Here is a 27,957-nt window from a genome sequence, read left to right as displayed (position 1 = left end):
ATGGCAGGAGGTGTGCAATTTGCTTCAGTCCAATGACTTAGCGAAGCTTTGAATCCCCCAGGAGCTAGCAAAGCTTGTGAGCAAAATATCTTTTTGAAATTCAGAGGAAACCCTCACAAATTTGTCAGTTCCAATTGTTGGTGCTCATTTCTCTTGCTTCTTTTCCCCTGGCCTCCCCTACCTCAACACCAATCACCGCTCCTCTACAAATCAGGATTCCCAGGCCATAAAGAATGGTTCTTCTCTGGAACCAGAAAGAATTTTTCCCAAAACGAAGATCTCATTTTCTGACAAATGTGTTTTATTTAAAGACAGTTGAGTGAAAAAAGAGATTTTTTTTTTTTTTGAGGAGAAAAGTATGAATTGGAATTTTATTAATCCCATTATTTAGGAATCCACACAGATCTTTGGGTTCACTGGTTTGTCCATGTTTCTGCTTGGATTTCCAATTTAACTATTGAATTACAAATGGAAAAAATCAAAAGAAAAATCCAAGGAAGAGATCACTTTTGGCTAAGTGTATAGGAAGGTTTTTTTCTGTGTATCAGGAGGGGGTGATACAGGAATAAAAGATTCTGTCTCCAAGATTCATGATTGCTGTGAAAACAGAATTGTAGGTGCAGTTTGGATCCTTGGAGATCGGGTTGATTTATTTATTGTCACAATGAGCTGTCTCTGTTGGGCAGTCAGTTTACTTTAAATAAGCATCTGCCAAAAAGCCCACCAGCTGTCTGGGAACTTCAGCAGTTTGGAGTAAGCTGAAAACCATATTCTGCTAGGAGCCACCAAGTCTTGAATAGTCTGAGATCTTCTCAAGATGCTAAGCTCCTCTTATTTTCATCCTCACGATGACAGTTGTGTTTTTCAGAAATCCTAGCCATAGATATGCCTCATCCCAGGAATCCTGCTCTGTATCGTCTCACCAAGCAGCTACTACAGAAATATCACAAGGCAGTGAGGCCAGTTCACGACTGGACCGAGGCCACCACGGTGTATCTGGATGTGTTTGTCCACGCCATATTGGATGTGGTAAGGACCGTCTTACCCCTTCCGATTCCTGTTACCCTTTTGTAAAACTACCTGTTTTATCAAAAAACAAAACAAAACAAAACAAAATCCTGCTGTTTATGCAGGAGCCTAGTTGAGCTGGTAGGGAGGTTGTACTAGACTCGGGTTAGCAGTGAGCATGAGGTAAAACATTTATTAGGCAAATCATGCTTTCTAGTCCCCGACTTGCAATGTGAGAGGCAGATCGTCTAGAAATAGGAGTTTTATAGGAATTAAGACATTTTAAAAATGGTGGTCATAGACCACTTTACATATTTTATGAGTTTGCTGAAACCAAAAAATGGTAATAGGTATTTTTTTTTCCTTTGGCTCATATTTCTTAGGGATAGTAGTCGATTTAAGAAAAACATCTACCACTTATTGCCTGAAATTGAGAAAAAGAGCAAAAAGGGTCCTGGTGCTTGAGTTTATACAAGGTGTTTGCTAAGGGCGGTGAGGGAAGATTTGTTTATAAACTGTCTTCTATATCTAGAAAGTGGGTTGTTGTGGAAATTAAATGAGAGAATTCATGGAAAGCAGTTAGCAGAGATCTTAGTACGCCCTCCATAAATGATGGTTTATCCCTCCTTCCTTTTTCTCCTTTTTTCTTAATCACTAAGTCTTCAGTGTCAGTAGGTCCCAGATTTATTTTGATTTTTCTTAAGAGCAGACTTTACTTGTTTGTTAATGTAGTTTAATATTTTTTTCAATTTACTTCTCATAACTTTTTTTTTTCTAATTGAGGTATAACATCATATGTTGAAATACACAGATCTTAAGTATACAGTCTGATGAGGTTTGATAACTGGGTGCACCCATAGAATCCACACCCCTATCAATATAACAAATATTTCCATCACCCCAGGAAGGCCCCTTATTGACTTCTCAGCCAATCCCATTCCTCCATCCACAGAGACAAACACTGTTCCAATTGCTTTCATCATAGATTATTTTTCCCATTTCTAGAATTTCATATGAATGACATTGTGTGCCCTCTACTGTGTCTGGCTTTTTCATTCAGCATTATGTTTTTAAGGTTCACTCATGTTGTTTTATCAGTAGTTTTTCTTTTTTATTGATGAGTAGTATTTGGTTATGGTTATACCATGCTTTGTTTTTCCATTCTTTTTTTTTAGGGAGTGAGCACAAGAGCAAGCGGGCAGGGGGTTGGGGACGGGTGGCGGGGCAGAGGGAGAGGGAGAGAGAGAATCTTAAGCAGGCTCCATGCCCAGCGCAGAGCCGGACACTGGGCTCAGTCTCACAACCCTGAGATCATGACCTGAGCTGGAATTAAGAGTCAGACGTTTAACCCACTGAGCCACTCAGGTGCCCCTCTTTATCCATTCTTATGTTGATAGGCATTTGGGTTGTTTGCAGTGTTGGGACATTCTTAATAAAGCTGCTATGAACATTCCTATGCAAGACTTTTTATGTACATGTTTTTATTTCTCTTAGGTAAAACCTAGAATTGGAATAACTGGTTCAGACAGGTGTACCCTTACTAAGAAACTGCCAGACTGATTTACAAAGTGGTTGTATATTTTACACTCCCACGAGTCAGCTATGACAGCTTCCATTGCTCCACATCCTCATCAATATTTGGTGTTATTAGTCTTCTTAATTTTAGCCGTTCTGTTGAGGGTGTAATGGTATTTCACTGAGGTTTTACTTTAAATTTCTCTGATGGCTAGTGACCAGGAATTCTTTTTCATGTGCTTATTGGCTACTTACATATCTTCCTTTGTGAAGTACCTTTTTAAGTCTTTTCCTTTTTTTTTAATTGGGTTGTTGGTCTTTTTATTATAGACTTACACGCATTGTTCATATATTGGCATATTTTTACACTGCAAATGTTTATTACCAATCTCTGCCTTGTCTACTAATCCTCTTAATGGGTCTTACGATGAACAAAGATTTTAAAACTTAACGAAGTCCACTGTAAATCAATTCTTTAGTTGTGGTCTGTGCTTTCTGGGTACTAAGACACCTTCGATACTCCAGGTTCACAGAAGTATTTTCCTGTATTTTCTGCCAGAAGATTTATAGCTTTTACCTCCTTAGATTTAGCCCTATGATCTATTAAAAATTAATCTTTGTGATGGTGTGGGGTATGGGTCAAAGTTTTTGTTGTTTTTGTGTTTTGTTTTGTTTTGTTGCATTCAAGGGGGAGTTGAAAAGGCTTTCCTTTCACCATTGAATTGCTTGGTGCCTTGGTTGAAAATTAAATTGACTGGTAAGTATTGGGCTATTTCTCTTGAAATCAGGCAGTGTAAGTCCTTTGCATTTCTACATAAATTTTATAATCAGCTTGTCAGTTTCTATTAAAAAAAAAACTGCTGAGAGTTTGTTTAGAATGGTATGGGAGCTGCAGAGTAATTTAGGGGAGAATTGACAACTTAATAATATTAAATATTCCAGTTCTTGAATACATTATGTCTCTCCATTTATTTGGGTCTTCAGCAGTGTTTTATAATTTTCAATGTAGAAGCTTTACACATATTTCTATTAAATGTATCCCAAAGTATTTTTGATGCTGCTATAAATATTACTTGAAATTTTTTATTTTCTATTTATTTGTTATTATAGAGGAATATTAATTCTGCTTGTTGACTTTGTATACTGTGGTCTTGTTAAATTCACTTACTAATTTTAGCAGATTTTTTGTAGGTGAATATTGTCTACATATACAATCATGGCATCTGTAGATAGTTTTACTTCTTCCTTCCTAAATCTGTTTATACTCTTTATTTTTTCATTGTCATGTTGTATTGCCCCTGGCCCCTCCTACAATTTAACAGAAATGGTGAGAACAGACATCCTTGTTTATTCCCATTCTTAGGGGAAATTTTTTCACTATTAGGTATGATGTCAGCTATAGCTTTTTTTTTTTTTAAGATTTCATTTATTTATTTGACAGAGAGAGACAGCGAGAGAAGGAGCACAAGCAGGGGGAGTGGGAGAGGGAGAAGCAGGCAGCCCAGCAGGGAGCCCGATGCGGGGCTCGATCCCAGGACCCTGGGATCATGACCTGAGCTGAAGGCAGACGCTTAACCGACTGAGCCACCCAGGCGCCCCCAGCTATAGCTTTTTTATCAGTGTTCTTTATCAGATTGAGGAAGTTCCTTCCTATTTCTTGTACACTAAGAGTTTTATTTTGTTTTTTTAAATCATGAATATATATTGAATTACATCTAATGTTTTTCTCCATCTATCTGGATGATCAGATAATTTTTCTGTTTTATGCAGTTAACGGGGTAAAGTACTTTGATTGATTTTCAAATGCTAAAATGTCCTTGCATTCCTAGGATAAACCCCTTAATCTCAATATATTATCCTTTTTTATATATTTCTAGATTTACATACCTACTTAATATAGATTGCATCTATGTTAATGAAGAGTATTGGGCAATAGTTTTTATTTATTTATTTATTTATTTTTGTAATGTACATGTCTCATTTTGGTATCAGGGTTATGCTGGCCTTAAAAAACTGTTAAAATGTCTTCCCTCTTCAATTTTCTGAATTAGTTGTATAATATGGATATTTTTCCTTTTAAATGTTTGATAGAATTCACCAGTAAAACCGTCTAGGATTGGAGTTTTCTTGGTGAGAAATTATTCAAATGTGAATGTGAATTTAATTTCATTAACATGTTTAAGGATGTTCAAATTTTCTATTTCTTCTGTGTTGCTTTTTTTTTTTTTTTTATGTTATGTTAGTCACCATACAGTACATCATTAGTTGTTGATGTAGTGTTCCATGATTCATTGTTTGGGTATAACACCCAGTGCTCCACGCAGAACGTGCCCTCCTTAATACCCATCGTCAGGCTCACCCATCCCCCCACCCCCTCCCCTCTAGAACCCTCCGTTTGTTTCTCAGAGTCATAGTCTCTCATTCTCTCTCCCTCTGATTTCCTCCCCCTTCATTTTTCTCTTCCTTCTAATGTCCTCCCTGCTATTCCTGATGTTCCACAGATAAGTGAAACCATATGATAATTGACTTTCTCTGTTTGACTTATTTCACTTAGCATAATCTATTTATGCAAAAGTTGGGTATTCATCCTAATAACGTTGATGCAAAAGTTGGGTATTCATCCTTTCTGATGGCTGGGTAGTATTCCATTGTATACATGGACCACATCTTCTTTATCCATTCATCTGTTGAAGGGCATCTCGGCTCTTTCCACAGTTTGGCTGGACATTGCTGCTATGAACATTGGGGTGCATAGGGCCCTTCTTTTCACTACATCTTTGTCTTTGGGGCAAATACCCAGTAGTGCAATTCCTGGGTCATAAGGTAGTTCTATTTTTAAATTTTTGAGGAACCTCCACACTGTTTTCTGAGGAGGCTGTATCAACTTGCATTCCCACCAACAGTGTAAGAGGGTTCCCCTTTCTCCACAACCTCTCCAACATTTGTTGTTTCTTGCCTTGTCCATTTTTGCCATTCTAACTGGTGTGAGGTGGTATCTCAATGTGGTTTTGATTTGAATTTCCCTGATGGCTAATGATGATGAACATTTTTTCATGTGTCTGTTAGCCATTTGTATGTCTTCTTTTGAGAAGTGTTTGTTCATGTCTTCTGCCCATTTTTTGACTTGATTATTTGTTTTTTGGGTGTCAAGTTTGAGAAGTTCTTTATAGATCTTGGATATCTTGTGTTGCTTTTAATAATTTGGGTTTTTCAAAGAATTCTATCTATTCATCCAAGTTGTCAAATTTGTTTGTTTATAATACTGCTTTTTTCATCCTCATGTGGGTAATTTGTGTTTTCTCTTATTTTCCCTTGACCAATATTGTGAAAGTTTTATCAATTTTACTTATTTTTTTTCAAAGAACCAAATATCTACTTTGAATTTTATCTGTTGTTTATTTCTCTGATATCTGCTCTTATCTTTACTTAATTTCTTTTTTTTTTATTGTTTTCCTTTACCTACTTTCTTAAAGTGGAAGCTAAGATTATTGATTTTAAACCTTTCTCTTTCTAATTTTAGCATTTATATTGTAAATTTCCCTTTAAGCACTGCTTTAACCATATCCTACAAAATTTTGAAGCATTTAAAATTGAGACATAAATTACATAAAATGAAACAATTTTGTAAAGCTAATCACTCCACCCACCCCCAATACTTGGCAACTAGTGATCTTATCTTTCTCATTATAGTTGTGCCTTTCCAGAAAGTATTTTACCCTTTGTTTTGGCTTCTTGCATGTGGCACAATACCTTGGAGATCACACATGTTTTGCTCTAGAGTTGGTAGCGTTCCATTGTGCAGGTGTGTGTACTGCAATTGGTTTATCTGTTTACCCGGTGTTGGACATGTGGGTTATTTCCAGTGTGGGGAAATCATGAGTAAAGCCACTATACACAACTGCATATGTTTTCACTTCTCTTGGATAAATACTTAGATATAGGATTGCTGAGTTGTATGATAAGCCTGTGTTTAACTTTATAAGATACTGCCAAACTGCCTCCCAAAGTGGTTGCATCATTTTGCATTCCGCCTGCAATGTATGAGAGTTTCGGTTCCTCCACATGATTGTCAGCACTTGATGTTGTCAGTGTTTCTAAATTTTAACCATTTTGGTAGATTTGTGGTGATAGCTCACTGTAGTTTTTAACTTACATTTCACCAAAGACTAACGACACATTTAATGTTTGTGTGCTAATTTGCCAATTGATATCTTTTTCGGTAAAGTGCTCAAATCTTTTAGCCATTTAAAAAATAGTGTTGTTTATTATCTTATCAAGTTGCAGGAGTTCTTTATATGTTTTGGGTCTATTTCTGGACTCTATTCTATCCAACTGATCAGTGTTTCACCTGACACCAGCACACTGCCTCAATTACTGCAGCATTACGGAAGTCTTGAAATTAGAGTATGTCTTCCAACCTTCTTCTGTTTCAAAATCATTTTGACTCTTCTAGGTCCTTTGCATTGCCATATAAACTTTAGAATCAATTTCTATTTTTTTAAAAAGTGCTAGAATTTTTATTGGGATAACATTAAATCTATAGATCAATTTGAAGAGAATCAACATTTTAATAATAGTTTTACAATCCATGAGTTCATCTTAGCTCTCCATGTACTTAGTTCTTTAATTTCTCCAAGTAATATTTTGTAGTTGTCAGTGTTTCACACATATTTGGTTAAATGTATCCCTAAGTATTTCACATTTTTGGTACTATTATAAATGGTATTTTAAAATGAGTCTCTTTGTGGTTAGCATACAAAAACTACAGTTGATTTGTATGTATTGGCCTTGGATCCTGTGATCTTACCATCTCTTATTAGTTTTATAGGTCTTTTTGTAGATTCTTTCAGATTTTCTATATAGATCATGTTGTCTGTAAATAAAGACTTCATCTTTATTATTGCTTCTTTATCTCTATTCTTTCTACCTGTATTTCCTTTTACTGTCTGTTGCACTGGCTTCAACCTCCAGTACAATGTTAAATAGAAGGGTGTACTACTCCATAAATACCAAATTCCACTAGCATGGAATATACAAAGTTTGATAGTATTATGAAAATCTTCTCTAACTTTTTAAATCTTTGTGGTTCTAGTAATTTCATAGTGAGGAGTGTTAAAATCCTCAACTATAACTGTGCTTTGTCTATTTCTCTGCTCTGTTATTAGGTGAGTATACATTTAGAATTACACGTCTTCCTGATGAACAGATCCTTTTATCGTTATGAAATACCCTGCTTCATGTCTGGTAATATGCTTTTCTTGAAGTTTTTCTCATGCTTACTTCTTGCATGGTGTATGTTTTGCCATCCTTTTATTTTTAGTCTCTCTGTGTGACATTGTATTCAAGGTCATTTCCTGGAGGCAGTTGGGTCTTGCTTTTTATTTTTTTAACTTTAATTTTGAAATAATTATAAATTTACAGGAAGTTGCAAATAAATTTTCAGGGAGATTCTATGCACCCTTCACCCAATGTCCCCCAATGTTAACATCTTAGGCAAATGTAGTATAGTCAGTTGTAGAACATTGACATTGGTTCAATCCACAGAACTTATTCAGATTTCTCCAGTTTTACATTTATTCATTTGTGTGTGCATGTGTGTATGTAACTTTATCACATGTGTAGCTTTGTAACCACTGCTACCACATCAAGCTACACAGTCATCACCAGAGGGCTGCCTGGTTCTACCCTTTTATAGGCACAACCCTGTCCCTGTCGCCTATCCCTAACCACTGGCAACCAATTAGTCTCTCCTCCATCTTTGCAATTGTGTTATTTTGAGAATGTTCTATAAATGCAAATAGACAGTATGTAACCTTTGAGACAGGTTTTTCCATTCGGTGTAATTCCCTTCAGGTTCACCCACATTGTGCATATCTTGAGTTCATTGAGTTTTATTGCTGAGCAGTAAGTATTCTGGGGCATTGCTTTTTTTTAACCCATCAACCTATGCATTTTAACTGAAGCATCTCATGCATTTACCAGTACCATCTTGCTATGTGCTGTCCAGCTGCTCCATCTGTTTTTGTTGTTCTTGTTCTCCTTCTTTTCCTTTTATCCTGCCTTACCTTAAGTAAATTAAACATTTTTTTTTAATATTTGACTTTAGTTCCTCTGTTGGCTTTTTAACATCCTTCTGTATTATTTTTTAGATGTTGTTTTAGGGATTTCCATATCCATCATCCACTTAATAGGGTGTACTTAGAATTAATCTTATTACCCCTCACATAAACTGTACAAATCTTACAACAGTAAAATTCCATTTCCCTGCTCCACTGTCCTTTGTACTACTTTTTCTTCAATTTTACATTTACATACATAATACAGCCCACAATACAATGTTATTATTTTAATGTATTTTGTTAAAATAACTTAATAATTTCTCTTTATTTATTTAAATAGAGATATTTTTCTATGTTAATATCCTAATGCTGTGCTGTGAATCATAGACTCTGATTTTTTGACTGAGAATTAGGCATTGTAATTGATTAAAAAAATAATTTGAAACTGAAAGTATGTAACAGGATTTACATTTTTTTTTGTCTGATACAAGTTATTTTAAAGCCTTATTTATTCATTTGAGAGAGAGAGAGAGAGAGTGCATGCGGGCAAGCAGGGGGAGGGGCAGAAGGATAAGGAGAGAGAATCCTCAAGCAGACCACCTGCTGAGCATGGAGCCTGACATAGGGCTCCACCCCAAGATCATGACCTGAGCTGAAATCAAGAGCCGGCGGCTTAACCGACTGAGCCACCCAGGCGCCCCGTAAATTATTTTAACATCACTTTCCTCCAGCTCAGATAAATCCCTAATCATTATTTCTTTATAAACAGGAACATTTAAGTGATACACAAGAAAATCTCAGTTTTCGCAAAAGTACTAGATCGTAGAAAATATTTAATTAAATGCCAGGAAATATCCACCCCTACTCCAAAGGCCTGGTCCTACATAAGCTTCAAAAGAAGAACTCCCTTCAATTTCCTCTGTATTTGGATATTGAACTAAAATTTTTGAGAGTTAATTTCCTGGGGTTATATCTTCACATACTTAGGGAATATTAGTCCTTGCTAGTTGTCAGTGGGTTATTATGACTGCATTGTTTATCAGACATTGTACAATGGGAATAGCATGATTTGAATAAAGACACATGCTATGAGCCATGTCATGCAAAACCCCAGGACATGCATATGATCAACTTGGAGTAAGGCAATAAGACTACCTTCAGGTCTATCCTCATTGTGCCACCTTCTACTTCATATTGATTAAGATCAAGTAGAATTGCTCAAGCTTTCTTTCCGAGGACTATTTGGAGATAAATATAGAAAAGGAGCAAAGTTTCTATGTTAATATTTTTCCCTTAGAACAACTATATCAAATTGAAAATTTTTATCTATTTCTTTCTATCCTGATAAAAGAGAATAAAACCAGATTCCTTACAGTGGTTAAGGAGAACACCATTATTTTTTCAAAGATATGTTTTCTCCACTGGCTTGGAATATACAAATTTTTTACTAGAGTACGTTAGACGGTAATACTGTCTTATTGAATTTGGCAGACTTTCCTTCAGAAATCTGGAAAAATCTCAAATTCCATCCCTCTAGTTTTATCCCTGTCTACTGCCTTAGCCTTATCCCCTCAATACTACAATGAAACCAACCCCTTGTTGTCTCCTGCCTGTATGCTGTTTCCTCCACTGAATGTCTTTGTCTTCATTCTCCATCTGCAAAATATTACAGTCCTTCAAATCTCAGTTCCCAAAAGAGATTTCCCTCAAGTCTGCAAGCTGACAACCATGACTCCTTTCTTTAAATCCACTGAAGTCTGTACATTTCTTAACACACAGAGTTATTTGTTAAAATGTCCCATACCCTAATTTATTAATAAGCTGCTTGAGGGAAGGGCTTGCTTACTCACGTTCATATTTCCCAGAATCTGCAGCACAGCGTATCTTACTTCAAAGACACTGGCTAAATATCTGTCAAGCAATTAATTGATTAGGATAGTCTAATATGCCTTGCAAATGTCTCTAGTACATTCAGCAGGGCTAAGCCCAAAGTTCGTTACGGAGGCAGGGTCAGTTTTGAAGGACTTGATGAAATCGTGCACAGAATGGGACAAGGGTACCCCCCGTGTGAACAGATAACTTATTGGGTGCATCTGCCAGCAACTTTTTTCTGGAGGGAGGAGCTTTCAGCCCTGCTTTCACCACGGCACCTTGCTTCCATTATAATGTTTTGCCTCCTGTTTTGTTTATATGAAAGACTACAGTCTTGTCTTAGAATTTCTGGGTATTATGAGTACCTTAGGGAAATCTGATTATAGAGATAGTCTACTCAACAGTGAAGAGTTTCAGTTTGTTTCTGTTGAATTTTGTCAATTCCGAATCCCAGATACCTTTGTATTCCAGTCCATTGACTAGAGCCTCCCAGCCAGACATTGAGGCATCTGTTTCTATAGTCTTCAGAACTGGGAAAGATAAATAAGAATGTGCGGGAATTATCTGTATATTTGCTAACCACCAATTTAGATCTAAATAGACTCCCTCTGTTAGGAAGACTAATGAATTCCAATTCTCTGAAATATCCTTTGCTTTTAACAAGCAAGATGGAAGGTATCTAAAGAAAAAAGAGAGAGGGAGAGATACACAGAGGGAAAAGCTGTGAATAATGCCACCAGAGAACCAATTATGTTCACCAGCTGGCATTGAAAAACTTGTTTCCTTTGACAAAAAAAAAAAAAAAAGAGAGAGAGAGATTTCAGTTTTAGCCTCAAACTCCTTTTTGACATTGTGTTCTTTAGGGCTGAATGACAAATCCTCCCAGAAACCCCCTAATACATTAGAAAAAAATTCTTAACACTTGTTACATGTAACATGACAAAGCAATGGGCAGGAAGAGAAAAACGAGCTAAGGCATCAACATGGCAGTTAATACGAATCAACTGGGTAAAATAATAGTCTCTCCCGCCATGACTGAGTCAGTGACGCATTCACAACTTGACGTGATAGAGATTAAAAAAAAAAAAACACACCAAAAAAACTGATCAGGACATTTCACAGATGTAAAAGTATATTTGTTGTAGTTACAAGCTATGTTTTCCAGTAATACAAATGGCATTTTGAACCTGGTTTCCCCCCCCATTTGTGGGGAACCCTCATCGATGGCAGCTAAGCCTAGAATCGAGCCCTTTGTGCTTTAGTCGGGGAGACAGACACCACATCTTACATTGTCAGTAAATCAAAGCCCAGTTCAACAGCATGACAGTTCAGAGGAAGAAAATCAAATCTAACTAAAAAATGCTGATTTTAAAAACATTATCTATTTCAGAATCTCTCAGCTGGTAAAACTTGGAAGGAAGTGGTGTCACCTCAAGGTTCATTCATGTTGTAGCATGTGTCAGAATTTCTTTCCCTTTTAAGGCTGCATAATATTACGTTGTATGTATATACTACATTTTGCTTATGTATTCATCTTTGATGGACACTTGGGTTGCTTCCACCCCTTGGCTATTGTGAATAATGGTGCTCTGAACATGGGTGTACAAATAACTGAGTCTCTGCTTTCAGTTCTTTTGGATTTATACCAAAGAATGGAATTGCTAGACCATATGGTAATTCTATTTTTAAGTTTTTAGGAACTGCCACTGTTTTCCATAGCAGCTGTATCATTTTATATTCCTACCAGTAGTGCACAAGGATTTCAATTTCTTTACATCTTCACCCACACTTATTTTCTGCTTTTGTTTGATTTTGTTTTGTTTTGTTTTAGTAGCCATCTTAATGAGAGTGAAGTGGTATTTCACTGTGGTTTTGATTTGCATTTCCCTAATGATTAGTGATTGTGTTAGCCAGCTTGGACTGCCATAACAAATACCATAGACTCTATTTCTCACAGTTCTAGAAGCTGGCAAGTCCAAGATCAAAGTTCTAGTCAATTAGATTCCTGGTGAGAGCTCTCTTCCTGGCATGCAGATGGCTGATTTCTTCCTGTATACCCATATGGAAGAGAGAGACATCATTCTCCCTTCCTCTTCTTCTAAGGCCATCAATCCTAGTAGATGGTGCCCTCATTTAACCTTAGTGACCTCTTCAAAGTCCTTCAAAGTCTAAATTTAGTCATATATGAATTTTGGAAGGACATAATTTGGTCTATAGCAGTGATGTTGAGCATCTTTTCATGTGCTTATTATCCATTTGTATATCTACTTTGGAGAGATATCCATTTTGAAATAGGGTCATTGTTTTGTTTTAATTTGTAGAAATTCTTTATTCTGGATATTAACTCCTTATCAGATAAATGATCTGCAGATATTATTTCCGTTCTGTGGGTTGTTTTTTTACTTCTTGATGGTGTCCTTTAAAGCACAAAGTTTTTCATTTTGATGAAGTTCCATTTACTTTTTCTTTGGTTGCCGGTGGTTATGGTGTCATATCTAAGAGTCAATTGCCTAATTCAAAGTCATGAAGATTTACTTTGTTTTCTTCCTTTTTTAAAAAAAAGATTTATTTATTTATTTATTTGAGACAGAGAGAGTGTGCACACACAAGCGGGGGGAGGGGCAGAGGAAGAGGGAGAGAATCTCAAACAGACTCCCTACTGAGTGCGGAGCCTGGCACAGGGCTCTGTCCCAGGACCCCGAGATCATGACCTGAGCCGAAACCAAGAGTCAGCTGCCCAACTGACTGAGCCACCCAGGCACCCCTCCTGTGTTTTCTTCTAAGAGTTTTACAGTTTCAACTCTTACATTTAGGTTTATGGTCCATTTTGAGTTAATGAGTTAACGTTTGTATAGGGTGTGAGATATTCCTTTCAATTCCTACGAAGATAGTAGTTTTAGAATGCTCTTTACTAGAGGAGATATGAAAAAATTAGTAAGGAGGGGGTTCCTTTTTTGTTTGTTAGTCTTAGGGGTCTTTTAAAAAAATTACTCACTCATTGCAGACATGGGGAAATCGCGTCTGTTTATATCATCAAAAATACACTTCATTTACATTAAGCTTATTCAGTCTGTTTGATAAGCAGAGAAATCCAAACATAAGGTAACTTAACAGGAATGGCTGCCAAGAGCAGTTGAGAGAACACTCTTTGAAATACTATGAATAATATCTTGATTACAAATGAAAGCTTGGTGGGGCACCTGGGTGGCTCAGTTGATTTAAGCGTCTGCCTTTGGCTCAGGTAATGATCCCGGGATCCTGGGATCAAGCCCCACATCGGGCTCCCTGCTCCACGGGAAGCCTGCTTCTCCCTCTCCCAACCCCACCCCCTGCTTGTGTTTCCTCTCTCGCTGTGTCTCTCTCTTTCTGTCAAATAAATAAATAAAATCTTTAAAAAAATAAAATAAAAGCTTGGTCCCATCTTTTTATCCCAGAATTGGCTAAGGCTACATGTCATTTTTTAGTTTGATTAATGGCAGAGTAACTAATTAGGGTAGGAAAGGGATTAGCAAATCAGTCAAGATGTCAGGTGTAGTCATAGTGCCATTTTGTCATAGATACTGTAGTAAAGTTCATAGTGCCAGACATGAGTAATAAATAGGAACCGAGAATACTCAGATTTGAAGAGTCAAGGCAATGCTTTTAAAATCAGCATTTGTAGTTAGATTTGATTTTTTTCTCTGAATTATCATAGTATTGAATTGGATTTTGATTTATTGACATTCTAAGATTTGGTACAGATTTTCTTTTTGCTTTGCAGGATGCACAGAACCAAAAATTAAAGACAAGTATATGGTACCATGAGGTAAATGATGTTTCCTTCTGTGCATGCTGGACTCTTGATCTTAAATCAGTTGCAAAATGTAATTATTCTAAGGAATAGACAATTTCTTTGTGTTTGCAACTTAGCTTCTTAGATCTGCAGCAGACCTAATTTATTAGAATCTATGTAAGATATACAGTCATGGTTTCTGGTTGGGGCACCATCTTTAGGAGCTGGGAGGAAAGTCCTCTCCCCTAACAGTGCCAACAAACAGATCAGTTGGGTTATTCATCCAAATCCCTCTTCAGTTCTTTGGTGAGACTGACATTGCCCCTTTTTGATAAATTTCTTTTCTGGCTACTCCTAACAGGTTTGGGTTGATGAGTTTTTATCCTGGAACCCCAGCATGTTTGATGAGATTAGAGAGATCTCTCTACCTCTAAGTGACATCTGGGCCCCTGACATCATCATTAATGAGTTGTAAGTGTGCTGGCGTGTATTTCCATGGGGTTTAAAACTGCTTGGACTATTCAGGCCAGTTGTTCTTACTTTTGGTCATTGTTGCTATTTTTTTTGTTTCTCAGCTTGATAAGGATCACGGTGTTGGGAATATTCAAGTTAGAAGTACCATGATTTGACATCATTTAAGATACAGATTTGATTACAAATGCTTGAGGTTACTCATGGATTATGTCTGTGTTACAAGAGTAGCAAGTGAATTAACTTTTGAGACTGTGATTACTGAGTCCATCTGAATTATGTCATTGGGAAATGTGATTCTGTATTTGCACTTCTAGGCAAGTCCTGGGTATCATGGTCACTACCATCTCATAATCAGTTCTGTTTGTGGATTGAAATGATGAAGGCCCTCTCTGTGACAGCGAGGTCTCTTGTGTTTCCATAGTGTGGAAATTGAAGGATCACCCGACCTTCCGTATGTCTATGTGAACTCATCTGGGACCATTAAGAACTCTAAGCCTATCCAGGTGGTTTCTACATGCGGTTTAGAGACCTACGCGTTTCCATTTGACATCCAGAACTGCAGCCTGACCTTCAGTAGTGTCCTGCACACAGGTAAATCGCAAGACGCATAGTCTGCTAGCGGGAGACACATTTGTGCTGGGTTGGCACACATAGGTGAGATTCTGTCGTGCCATCCATCAGGTGCATTTTATTCTTGCACATAATTGACTCTTTACAAATCTAAATCTCTTCTTATAGCTATTTGGCTCCTGTTGTAATCAAACTAAGTATAGTGTTGTGCCCAGGTCATTGCTGCTGTTGGTTTAGGAATACAATATTCGGCCTCGGCTGCCACTGAGAAGTGGCATAGGACCGGGGCCAGCATTCTATGGATAATGGAATACAAACCGTAAATTCACAACTGGGTGTTGTTTTTGTTTTTGTTTTTGTTTTTGCTGCTAGAAAGATTTTATTCCACATCTCTATCCCTAATTCAAAATGGTTATATTGAACCCTATCTCAGTGAGATTGTACATGTGGAGGCAGGCAGGAGTAAAAGGAAGAACTGGAAGCTGGAAAAGTGGGTTATTATTGAGGCCTCCCTCTGTGGGGAAGTCACTTGTTTCTGTTGTTTTCAGTGCAAGATGTCGACCTGGCCTTCCTCAGGAGCAGAGAAGACATTAAGCATGACAAGAAGGAATTTTTGAACGACAGTGAGTGGGAACTTCTCTCTGTGTCCTCAACATACAGCATCCTGCAGAGCGGCGCTGGAGATTTTGCCCAGATTCAGTTTAATGTAGGTCCTTCTCCTCCCTGCCCTTGCTGCCCCACTTCTCTGCAGTCCCGGGCCTTCTGTGTTGGGCTGACGAGTTCTCTGCTCTGTTGCATGTTCTCACTTGTTATCATCCAAGAACAGATGACTCTGGTGGCTCTGGACATCCCCTTGCATGATGGCATTTCACAGACCAGAGATTCAGTCACAGGTCCTGGACTCTTGCTGTACATAGCCCCTATGTGGGTATAAAAAGAATGGTTTTCAGACACCTGAACCACCCACCATAGCAGGTGTCCTCAAGCCTTCTGGTACATACTAACATCCTCATTCCTAATTGCTACCGAGAGGGCAAAAAAAGAAAACCCACATACGACAACAACAAAAAATTGGGAGAAGTGTCTCTTCAAAATTATTGTCCTGTTTTTAAGTGAGTCAATTATTAATTCCAGATACAAATGTATAAAATTATCATTATTCACTTGACTATCTTGAGCAATTAGCGAACAAATCACCTGCAGGACCCTTGGAGCCCACTGGTGGTTTCTGGATCAGAGAGAACTGCTCTAAAACAACTCAGTGAGAACCCAGACTTCTCAGATGCAACACCAGGGATGCTCTTGGCTGCACTGTCATGGGGAAATGTGTTCCACAGGAGCTTGGAAGGTGGATGCAGGACAGTGCAGCCTGCTGGTTTACACTCCAGAGGGAGCCATTCTGCCTTCCCTGGCCTTTCTGGCAAGTCATCCCAATAAGTGGTTTGCCCCAAGTTCCTGCCACTGGTAGACCCATGATGAGTATTCATTTCTGCTTTTCTGCACCAAGTCAGCTAGTGGTAGTGGTAGTTGGGTGGGGTGGAGTCCTTCATGCCAGATAATGTTTCTGATTGAAAACTAGAGACTACAGACAGGTCAGCATTAAACACAAGATGAATTCTGCTGGAAACAAACCTTTTGAGTAAGAAGGAAAATTCAGACTAGACTAGGTACTATGGTTATGCTGGATAATTATATGCTAAGAGAGGGTGGTATTGAAATAAGCTATTATCGAGGTCACAGATGCCCCTCCATTGTTTGTAGGTGTTCTATGTCGCTTTCTAGCAAAGCTCTGGTTAAATTAGGGGCTCCTAGAAATAGCTGTGGTTTGAAACTGACACATGTATAACTAACTATTTGCAACTCATACCTTCCTAGTGGTGGGGTTTGGGTGTTTCCCTCTTCTGCTTGGTTTTTAGCAAAGCTAGCACTGTGGCTTGTTTGTCCACCTTTTTTTAAGCAAGAGAAAAGGAGGGGAAGAAAAGAAAGCTTTTTTAATTTCAATGAGTTTCTTGGCTAAGAGTAAACACCTCATTAATTTTAAAGATATCAGCCCACAAACATTATTAATGCAGCCCGAATAATGGAGAGCATTAAAGGGAAATGTGAGGGGGTAGCACGTGCAAGGTGGAACACAGTCACCCACCAAGCACTCTGGAGAACGCTGCACACACCATTACCTACACTGCACGAAGGAGACAAACAAAGGCAAGAGACAGGGCAGATAAACAGGAGTGCACGCGCGTACACACACACACACACACACACACACACACACACTTTCCATAAAGCAGTGATTATTTGTGGTTACATGTCACCCCTTAACTTGAATATTAATTTGTCTTCTCAATAGTTGCAAGAGGTTTTCTATGCGGTAGCTCCATTTTAAATATAATGGACAGAGATGTAAAAGATTGTTTAAGGAAAGGAGAAGCTTCCCCGCGTCTCAGGAGCAACGACCCCACTCCTCCGCGCTGTTCACTGCCATGCTTCTCCATTTACAGTGTGTGCATGGAGGCAGGCTAGAGGTGGGCATCGGTAGGATTTCATGCTTTTGGAGCTTTTCCCTGGGTCCCTTTGCAGGGCTGGCTTCCCCCCTGGCCCTCTGGAACAGAGGAGGAAAGAACCCCAAGTAGAGTCATTGATCATGTTTCACAGGGCAGGGAGCCAGACTCAGCCGTGGTTCTACAACTCTGAAGACACTTAAAGCCGATTCAGTGACTATCCCAGTTCTCTGTCTCCTCGACATCTGGCGGCCCCTGTGCCTCCCCCCACCCCCCTGCTAGGTGTACCGTGGCTAGGCTTCTGTTCTCTTACTCTGTATCACTCATCCTGCTCTGAAGTTAGCAACTGAGGTGTCCTGGTGTCCTTCAGTAGCCCTTGGGCAATGATGTGAAATTCAGAGCCCGGTTCCATGCCAACCACTCCACTACTAGGGTCCTGACAGCAAAGGGCCATCCCCCTCTTAATCTAATCATGTGCTGTAGCCCTGTCCAGGCTGCCCAGCAGGGGATTGGAGACAAGTCCGGGCAGGCAGGAGGAAAAATGATCTGTTCTAAACATGTTGCCACTCTGGGCCTGATGTACAATGTTGCCATTGATACTAAAGCAAATGCTCAGGATGCCTTGTTGGTTCTGGCTAATGGGCAATCAGATCTGCTGGCTCCGGGACACGTATTGTTTATCAGAGGGCACTGCTAACACTCTGGAGTCAGGCTGCATTCCGCAGGGGGCCCAGAGCACAGGCCCTTCTGCCTACAGGGATGTCTGTGTGCCACAGCCTGGCTCCCGATCCAGCAGCCTTAGGAAGGGAGCTTACCTCCACTACATTATCGGAGGTGCTGGTTCCCAGAAACAGCAGGGTGAGCATTTGATTTCTATACGGCAGCTTTTTGTTTTTCGGGTTTTTTAAGAATGAGGGTAGAAGTGGGAGGTGGTAGGAATAAAATGTGAGAATTCATTTTAATCGAAGAGGGTGGACAGCTGTAGGAGCTAAAGTGAGCCCAACCCTCAGATATCCTCATGCGGAGCAAGATGTCCATGCAGGCAGGAGGTGGTGGCCGTCCAGGGGACTCCTGGGAAAATGCAGAGGGCCATTTGAGAAAGAAGGGTGCCTCATCTGTCCTCTTTCTCTGACATAGTTTTCCTTTCTAGATTAGGGTAGAGTAGTTTTGTTGAGATATCCATTGAATGCAGCTCATAAACTTGACAGAAGATCTTTCTGAGCTCCACCAGATCAAGAGGGAGAAGAGAATTTAGAGTCCTAGAAGTCTTTCCAAGGTCCCTCAATTATCCCTGGAATCATAGACTTTCTGCTCATCCAGCCTGACCCAGGGTCCAGATCCAAGAAACTCTCACTCCTGTGCAAGAATCTTACTTAGATGGCAACAACTTTCCCATTCTTTCTGAACTGGGAATGTTGGGAGGGGCTTGCGAGAGGAGGAAGATGGGCTTCTGTATGAAGCGTGAGTCTGGGCGTCAAAAATTCCAACTATGTCATAAAGACGGTCATGCAAAATTGAGTACTGGTGGGGTCTACCATCAAGGAGGCAATTAGAGGCTAACCTTGGGGCCTATTCCATCTCCAAGGAGCTCTCCACACACACATTCTGAATTAGATTGATCTCTTTCATTAACATCAATAGGCTCCAAATACCTTTGTGTACTTATTATTACCTGGCTTTAATGGATAATGAAATTGTGGCATAATATTGCTAACACCTGAAGGGTGTCTAATGAAGAACACGGACTGAAACTAAAGTGCTTTTTCTTCCCTTTCTCTGGAATTTAAAGGCACCAGCTCCTTTAGTCCATTAGAAATGATGGGCTCTCGGTAGGGCCAATTCCACAGAGAACGGTGTCTCACTGAGCTGGTGACATACCATCAGCCGTCAGTTACTGTCTCCAGCATGACCTGCAGAGAGGTGGCCCTCAGAGGACTGACCTCACCAGGAGAGCCCCCGTTGGTGCTAACTCCACACTCCTACCTTATTTGGAACTAAAAGTAACATTACTCATAGACTCCAGTACAACTCAGCGAACAGCTTTTGAGCTCTTATCATGTGCCCATCACGGTGGCCCCATTGAGGACACAAGCATGAGTAAAAGAGGGCTCCTGGTATCCGGCATGGACCTCAAATGTGGCCCAGGGAGACACTGTAACAATAACCACAAAACTGAGCATTTACTCGGCACCAGACACCATTTAAGAGTTTGTACGTGTAAACCTCACATGTCTATGCAATTGGTGTTCTGAGTGCCACTCACCCAAATGGATGAATTGGGGGTACAGAGAAGTTAACTCACCCAAGTCTAAGTAACTGGCCCGAGGGGACAGGGTGACTGTGGCGCCTGGACTTGAACCCAGACAGTCTGACTCCAGAAGCTACGTGCTAATCCTATATGTAGCTCACAACTACCACACAAAGTGGCATATTCCAGTGCATTCTTTGGCATTCATCCACTGTGTGTTACTGGGCAACTCAACTGTATTTGTTTTCCTAGGGCTTCCGTAGCAAAGGACCACAAACCAGTGGCTTAAAACAACAGGAATAAATTTATTCTCTCACAGTTCTGGAGGCTAAAAATCAGGGTGTCAGCATGATTAGGTCCTTCTGGGAACTCCGAAGGAGAGTCTGTTCCATGCCTCCCTCCTAGCTTTTGGTGGCTGCCAGCAATCCTTGGCTTGTAAATGTATCACTCCGATCTCTGCCTCCATCCTCACATGGCATTCTCCTTTATCTATCTCTTCTCTTCTTCTCATAAGGGCACCAGTTCTGTTGGGATAAGGGCCCACCCTATACCGAAGTAAGACCTCATCTGAACAAATTAATTATATCTGCGGTGATCCCATTTCCAAATAAGTCACATTCTTGGCTTTCAGGAAGGACATAATTCTTGGGCCGTTCCTCAGCCCATTACAGTGCACTGCCCTCTGGCCCTCTGGCTCCCCAAAATTCATGTCCATCACATGTGCAAAGCGCATTCACCCTATCCCAACATCCCTAAATATCTTAACTCATTTCGGCACCAACTCTGAGACCAAAATATAATCTAAATATAAACTCAGAAGGTCCCAAATCTCATCATCTAAATCAGGTACAGACTCTGGGTATGGTCCATTCTGGAGCAAACTTCCTTTCTATGTGTAGACTCTAAAACATCCAACCACCAGAGTCCAGTTGCTGATTTCATGGGATGGAGAGGGGCAGAAACCTATCCTATTAACTGTTCTAATTCCATTATTTTAAAAAGTGCCTGACGTTCTGTTCATGCTCAATTAACATTCCTTAAACAAGAGAATGAAGGGATTTGAGGATCAAACGAGATACGAAAACAAACCATTTCTGAAAGCTATGTGATAAAATTTAGAATTTCTTTAGGCCGCACTGGACTTGTAGAGAAAATTAGTCTAGTCCATAAGTAATATTGCTCCGAAATCAATATTGCTCCTAAATAAAAAGGGAGGTCCTTTTTTCTTGAAGAAAACCAAAGAGAGGGCCTATCTAGCTGTGGAATTGTATAAGCCAAACATAGGCAGTGGAGATTTCTGCTTTATGTGACAGCAGAGCTAATTGCCTACTCTTGGAGCTACATGTTTCCCTTCTACTTTCAGCTACTGTTGATATCCAGGGACAAATATCCTCCTGACAGGACTGGCTACCTGGTTGGTGAGGCCAGGGACAAAGGGAAAATGTGGGGCTCCCTGTTCAAAAATTACGAGTTTCCAAATGGCACCAGCAGACCCTAAAATCAAGCGCCAGGCCCTTCTAAGCGCCGGGCCCTGTGTAACTTCCCAAGCTGTATGCCCATGAAGCCAGCCTGCCTCCCAGCCTCTTGGCTCTTGTCACACCTCTCCCCTGTCACCTTGGGGAGCATGTGGTCTGATAAAACTGGGGAGCCGTCTTTGGTTCTGGCCCAGGGTTACGTTCACTCTCTGCATCAGCCTCCGGGTAGAGAGGAATCACCTAAGCATGTGCTAGTGACACGGGAACGTTATTTAGATACAACAGCCAATCTCAGGCGTAGCCAAGATGCTCAGCAAGCAAAAGTAAGGTGCTTTTTAATTTATTTATTTTTTAGTTTTTTAAAAAGGTTTATTTATTTATTTTGAGGGCGAGAGAGTGGAGGGGCAGAGGGAGAGGAAGAGAGAGAATCCCCAGCAGACCCCATGCCCAGCATAGAGCCTGACGTGGGGCCTGATTCCACGACCCTGAGATCAGGACCTGAGCCAAAACCAAGAGTTAGACGCTCAACTGACTACACCATCCAGGCTCCCCAGTAAAGTGCTTTTTTGAAAAAGGAAAATCAAGGCATGCAGCCAGGATCACTTAAACTAGCACACGTGGGCACTTAGAATTGAGGGGCCCTGGAGCTCGAGTCCCTTGACTCTAAGTCTGGTCTGTTTCTGCTTAACCACCCTGCCTACTTGGACTTTCTTTAGGGTGGTGTTCTTACGCTTTTCATCCTCTTCATTTCATACCTGCCATGAAGTCTCTAAGGGAGTCTTCCCATTCTCCCTTCCAGAGACAGCAGGCTGATCACCCCCCACCCCCACCCCACATAGCCCGGGCCGGGCATACCATCCAAGACCCCTGTGGACTCCAACCATTCGGCTCCCTTCCTCCCATCCCCAGCTAACCACAGCCATCTCTGTCACGGTATGACCAAGACAGCCTGAGAGGCCCAGAGTGACGACCGTCCGTTTGGTTGTTGTTTTTCTTGTTGACTACGCTGTGGTAGAAATGTGTTTTAACCAAATTATTACAAAGCATGAGTGTTGCCCTCGTTTAGATATTTGCAGACAATTATGCTTAATGGAAAGATAATAGCCAGACTACAGTCCTCCAATTGGCTCTGGCCTCCGAAGCTCCACTGGGTTGGGATACGCTCCCAGACCCAAAAGCTGGGGGGCCCCATTTGCTTCTGCGAGGTGGTAGATGTCTGGTCTCACCCAGCCAAGCTCTTCCCCATCACCTCCTCCTCCATCCCTGGCCTGTGCCTGGGCTCCTTCTGTGTGCTTGCCTTGCAGACAGAGATGAGGGAGAAGAACCCTGAACTCAGCTCAGATGTCTGCTCAGACCAAGAGTTGTAGCTACGCTGTGGTGGAAGAGACACAGGGCTTGGAACCAGATGTGGGGCACAGCCCAGCTCTGCCACTTACTCAACTTACTTCAGGAGCCGAGCTTTGTTTTTAAGAGTCTAGAGTGGGGGTGTTCTGTTACCTGCCAACGAGCTCACAGTGAGAATTAAATAAACCACATCATATGTGTAAAAGCATCTCACACGTTATCTGACACATAGAAAGCATTCAGTTGTTTGGTGGATCAGAGAAATGGGAGACTTCAGACATATTTTGTGCCCAGATCCAACAGTGAAGGGCTCAGGACATTCATTTGTTCAGTAAACATGAATAAGATAGGTATTATTTTTGGCCCCATGAGGAATATTTTTTTTAAAGATTTTATTTATTTATTTGACAGAGAGAGAGACACAGCAAGAGAGGGAACACAAGCAGGGGGGAGTGGGAGAGGGAGAAGCAGGCTTCCTGCCGAGCAGGGAGCCCGATGCGGGGCTCGATCCCAGGACCCTGGGATCATGACCTGAGCTGAAGGCAGATGCTTAACGACTGAGCCACCCAGGCGCCCTACAATCCTGTCATTCTGATGAAAATAGTTTGTGTTTATTAAAGACACTTCCTATCACCATCCCAGACAAGAGAGGTGTACAAAAATGGCAATGACAGAGCAACTTTTTGAGTCTCCAATTCCCAGCTACAAAACCCGTTCAGCAGCTCTGTATGCCCGGCCATCCTGCTGGGCATCTTTGGCTGTCCCCCCACTTAGATCCACTTCTCCACCTGTTCTGTGCTCCTGGAGATGAGCCATGGCCTCACTGACCGATGGGAAGAGGGGATGGAATGGCAGGAGGTTGGAGAGAGGGGACGAGTGAGTCAGATGCTTATCTGTCCATTTTTCTCCCTGTGGAATCACCACCAGGCTGGCTGTGCCCCAAAGAGGGAGGAGGGAGCCACAGCTCCTGCGTGGTGGCCACCTCCACCCAGCTTTCTCTCCTCAGACTTCAGTCACATTCCCAGCCCAAGGCCCCTTCAGGACCCAGGGTAAGGACAGCTCACCCAGCCATCCCAGATATCTGGGGCACTGCCCTGGGCCTGCCCATACCTTGTCAGCCGTCTCTTTGCCAACCCCTCCTCAGAGGTCCCAGGGGTGCCATTTGGTCGTGCCCAGACTCTGACAGACACACAGGTGCTGAGACGCTCACATTCCACAGATGCTCACATTCCACAGTGACGTAAGAAGAAAGATTTTGGTGTAAGACCTCGATTTAAAACAGTTTCTCACTTGCCAGCTGTGTGAGTTTGAACAAGCAGCTCAATCTCTGTGAACCTCAGTTTCTTTGTCTGTAGAATGGAGATAATAATGACCATCCCTTCAAATGGGTGTGAGGATTGAGCAGGACAGGGCACAGAAGACACTTAGGCTAATGCCTGGCATACAGCAAGCGGCAAATAAATAGACACTTCTTATTATAATTAGTAATTTAGTTCCACATAAAAGCTTAAAGGGTTTTTTTTCCCTCTTTTCCAAACCACAAAATAATCTCCTTTTTCTAAACTGCATAGTCTTCTCACACTATGCAAAAGTGTTGGGACGTCAGGGAGTGTTCTTGGCTATGGGTTCTAGTCCTTCAGGGCAGACCCTCTTTTCAGTAGACCCCTCATCCCTGGTCAGGTGGTGATTCGCAGGCGTCCGCTGGTCTATGTTGTGAACCTGCTGATTCCCAGCATCTTCCTAATGCTTGTGGATCTGGGGAGCTTCTACCTACCACCCACCTGCCGTGCCAGGATTGTGTTCAAGACCAGCGTGCTGGTGGGCTACACCGTCTTCAGGGTCAACATGTCCGACGAGATGCCAAGGAGCGCACTGAGCACCCCTCTGATTGGTAAGCAGCCGTGGGGACACCAGACACCCATCTTCCATGACTCCTGTCACAGATCTGATGTTGCATTTCAGATCAGGGGAGGGAGAGGCCCCAGACACTGTGGCTAAGTACACCTCCTCTGGTTCCTTCCCTCAGGAGTCTTCTTCACGGTCTGCATGGCCTTCCTGGTTATCAGCTTATTTAAGTCCATCCTGCTGGTCAGATTCCTCCATGATGAGTGGAGCCATGGGCAGGAGTGGCCCCTCTTGTGCCTTCGAGGGGACGCTGATGCTGATGGGCCTAGAATGGATCCCAGAGCCCAGCTTGCTGGGGTACCAGGTTTGTGAGAAGCCTCGAGGTCCCCACCCTGTCTTGCCTGATCACTCTCTGCACCAGTTCCCATGGGTGGAGCACCAGGCCGTGAGTCCAGCTGTGCGAAAAATTTGAAACACTTGCTTCTTAGCCTCTGTGCTGCATTTGGTATTACCTCTCTGGAGACCTGCTGACTTTCCAGGAAGCCTCACTTTAGCTTAGAGGTCAGGCCCTCAGTTGACTTTGCTTATTTTTGTTTGTATTTTCCAATTTTAGCCAGTTAGCTGAAGTGACTAAGCGATTGACTCTGGGAAAATAGAGTGCTGGTGTGTGTGCACACTTGCTTGTATGTATTTGGGTTCCTGTTGCTTAATGTGAACAAGTGTATGAATTATCCCAGCGCTCGCCTTGGCAACACATATACTAAAATTGGAACAATACAGAGGTTAGCATGGCCCCTGCTCAAGGATGAGAGGCAAATTTGTGAAGCGTTCTGTATTTTTACTGTATACTTGAAAGTTGCCAAAGAGAGTATATTCTAAAAATTCTCATCACAAGAAAACAATGTGTAACTGTGTGGTGGTGGAGGTTAACCAGACTTACTCTGGTGATTATATATATATATATGCTGTACACATGAGACATATAATGTTACATGTAAATCATATCACAATTAAACAAAAATAATCATCCCAGCCCCTAAAGCTCCAACGGAGTTAGTGGGGCTGGCCCTCAGCTCAGAAAATCTGGTGGCTCTAACCTAGACAGCCGTCCTACACGACCCAGCTGTGCCACATTCTGCAGAGCTTCCTTGAGCACAGCCCTGCCTCCCCCCAAGCCCAACCCAATCCACTGCCCTGTTTTGCCTACAAATCTTCCTTGTAGGACGAGGCCCTCGCCTCCAGTAGGAAGCCCAGGGGTCCTCAGGAGCCCCCAGCTCACCCAGGATGTTTTCCTCTCTCATGCAGAGCCCCCCATCCGTCGAGAGCCCCAGGTCCAGCCAGGGAGCCTGAAGGAAGTCTGGTTCCAGCTTAAGTCCATCAGCACCTACTTCCAAACCTGGGAGCAGGCGGACCGGAAGGGGGTTAAGTGGCTGGCCCTCCTGGAACGTTTAGACCGACTGCTCTTTCAAGCCTACGCCATCCTGCTGGGCCTCTATACCGTCACCCTGTGCTCCCTCTGGGCACTGTGGGGCAGCTCGTGAGCACCGGAGGCTGCTGCTCTCTAAGCACTTGGGGCAGGCTAGAGGGTTTTGTGGGCCGTGGGGGAGGGGGGCACGTGGGTTGAAAAGCTCCTCACCGCTTGTTGCCTCTTGGCCTTCAGTGCAGGTACTCACACCGGAGGAGGTACTGAATGACGCAGGATTAGGCATTCATGATGAAAATGCCCAGACATCTCAGGGTATACAGTGAAAAGGAAGCCTGCCTTCTTATTCCCGGTTGCTCCCCCAGAGTGAGCACCATTAGCAATCTCTTTCAGAGCCTTTCTAGGTACATTACATACATGTGTGTTTTGAGGGTTGTTTTTTTTAAGTGAAAGATCACTTCCCCCCGCCCCAGGTCTGTCTTGGTCATTCAGTCAGCCATTCAAAATGTTTACTGAGTGTCAGTTAAGTCCTAGATGTTATGTTAGGCACACCAGAGGATACAAAATACGTCCATCACAGATCATTCTTCGCTTGACTTGATTCCCAAGGTCAACCTTGTACAGAGCAGAATGCAAGATTCACACCTCATCCGTGTCCTGAAGCTCTAGTTCCCGCTGTCTCCCTTGAGCGCCTCTTCCCCTGCACCACATCACTGCTGGAGGGAAGCCCAGAACCGATGTCTCAGACCCGGTCAACACAACACTTCGTCAGCACACACCCTGTGTAAGGCACCGAGCTGGGGGAGAGGTTTCATGCATGGCCCTAGGGTTCAAGGAGATTATAATCCACTGTCCTTGTACTCATCAGCTAGGGCCGCCGTAACAAAACACCACAGACTCCTAGACTTAAACAGAAATGCCTTTTCTTACTGCTCTGGAGGCTGGAAGTCTGAAATCAAGGTGTCAGCAGGGTTGGTTTCTTCTGAGGCCTCTGTCCTTGGCCCACAGCTGGCTGACTGGTCCCTGCATCCTCACGTGGCATTCCCTCCGCGCACGTCCATATCTCTGTCCGAATTCCTCCCCTTACACGGACACCAACTCTATTGGATTAGGGCCCACATTAACAACCTCATTTAACCTGAATCCCCTCTTTAAAGGCCCTACTCCGGATATGCATTCTGGGGCACTGGGGGTTAGGGTTTCAACATGAATTTGGGGTGGGTAATACAATTCAGCCCAGACTACTCACAGGACTGTGGACGTTTGGCCAGCCCAAAATCTGCAGGTGGGCGGGGACCCAGGGAATAGTTACGGTTTGAGTCCAAAGCAGAGGCGGGGGTGTCTGCTGGCAGAATTCTCACTTCTTCCAGGAAGCCAGTGTTTTACTCTTGAGGCTTTCAACTGATTAGATGAGGCCCACCCACATTCTGGAGGGGAATCTGTTTTCCCGAAGTCTACTGATTTAAATGCCAATCTCGTGTAAAAAAATACCTTCACAGAAGCATCTAGAATAATGTTTGACCAAATATCTGGGTCCTGTGGCCCAGCCAAGTTCACACACAAAACTAACCATCACAGTCCCAGTGGCCCCACAGCTTCCCATCTATGCCCACAGTTACTTGTTAAGACAGAAGAGCCCCGATCCCTGGGCACTCAGGTAACTCATCAGCTTCTGGCCCTTACTCTCTAGGAGCCGAACCTCTACTGACTGGCTTACCTTACGGCAGTTCCCATGGCCCCATCACCTGAAGTCGAAGGTTAGAGTTCAAGTCTTCCACAAATTTTCCTTCCTCTTATTTTGACTTTCTTCATTTCGCAGTGCTTCTTTTTATGGAGGCTTCGTCTAGGCAA

At 42.0% G+C, this 27,957-nt stretch overlaps 1 protein-coding gene and 1 non-coding gene across 2 annotated transcripts; both read left to right on the top strand.

Moving 5' to 3' along the window:
* Positions 1-26,224, top strand: HTR3B (5-hydroxytryptamine receptor 3B). Its single transcript, XM_028105769.2, has 9 exons — positions 1-10; positions 869-1,029; positions 14,215-14,259; positions 14,588-14,697; positions 15,122-15,291; positions 15,819-15,976; positions 24,519-24,729; positions 24,865-25,047; positions 25,989-26,224. Exons 1-9 carry the CDS (start codon positions 1-3, stop codon positions 26,222-26,224), a joined length of 1,284 nt encoding a protein of 427 aa, XP_027961570.2.
* Positions 25,420-25,523, top strand: LOC114211459 (U6 spliceosomal RNA). The gene has a single exon (XR_003609770.1). It is a non-coding gene; the product is annotated as a U6 spliceosomal RNA (small nuclear RNA).
* Positions 26,225-27,957: the final 1,733 nt, after the last annotated feature.

The sequence above is a fragment of the Eumetopias jubatus genome, unplaced genomic scaffold, assembly GCF_037043125.1.
Source record: "Eumetopias jubatus isolate StellerSeaLion01/CBP00866 unplaced genomic scaffold, mEumJub1_p1.0 scaffold_13, whole genome shotgun sequence".
NCBI lineage: Eukaryota > Metazoa > Chordata > Mammalia > Carnivora > Otariidae > Eumetopias > Eumetopias jubatus.
Note: the sequence above shows the minus strand (reverse complement) of the source record. Positions and strands in the feature narration are given on the sequence as shown.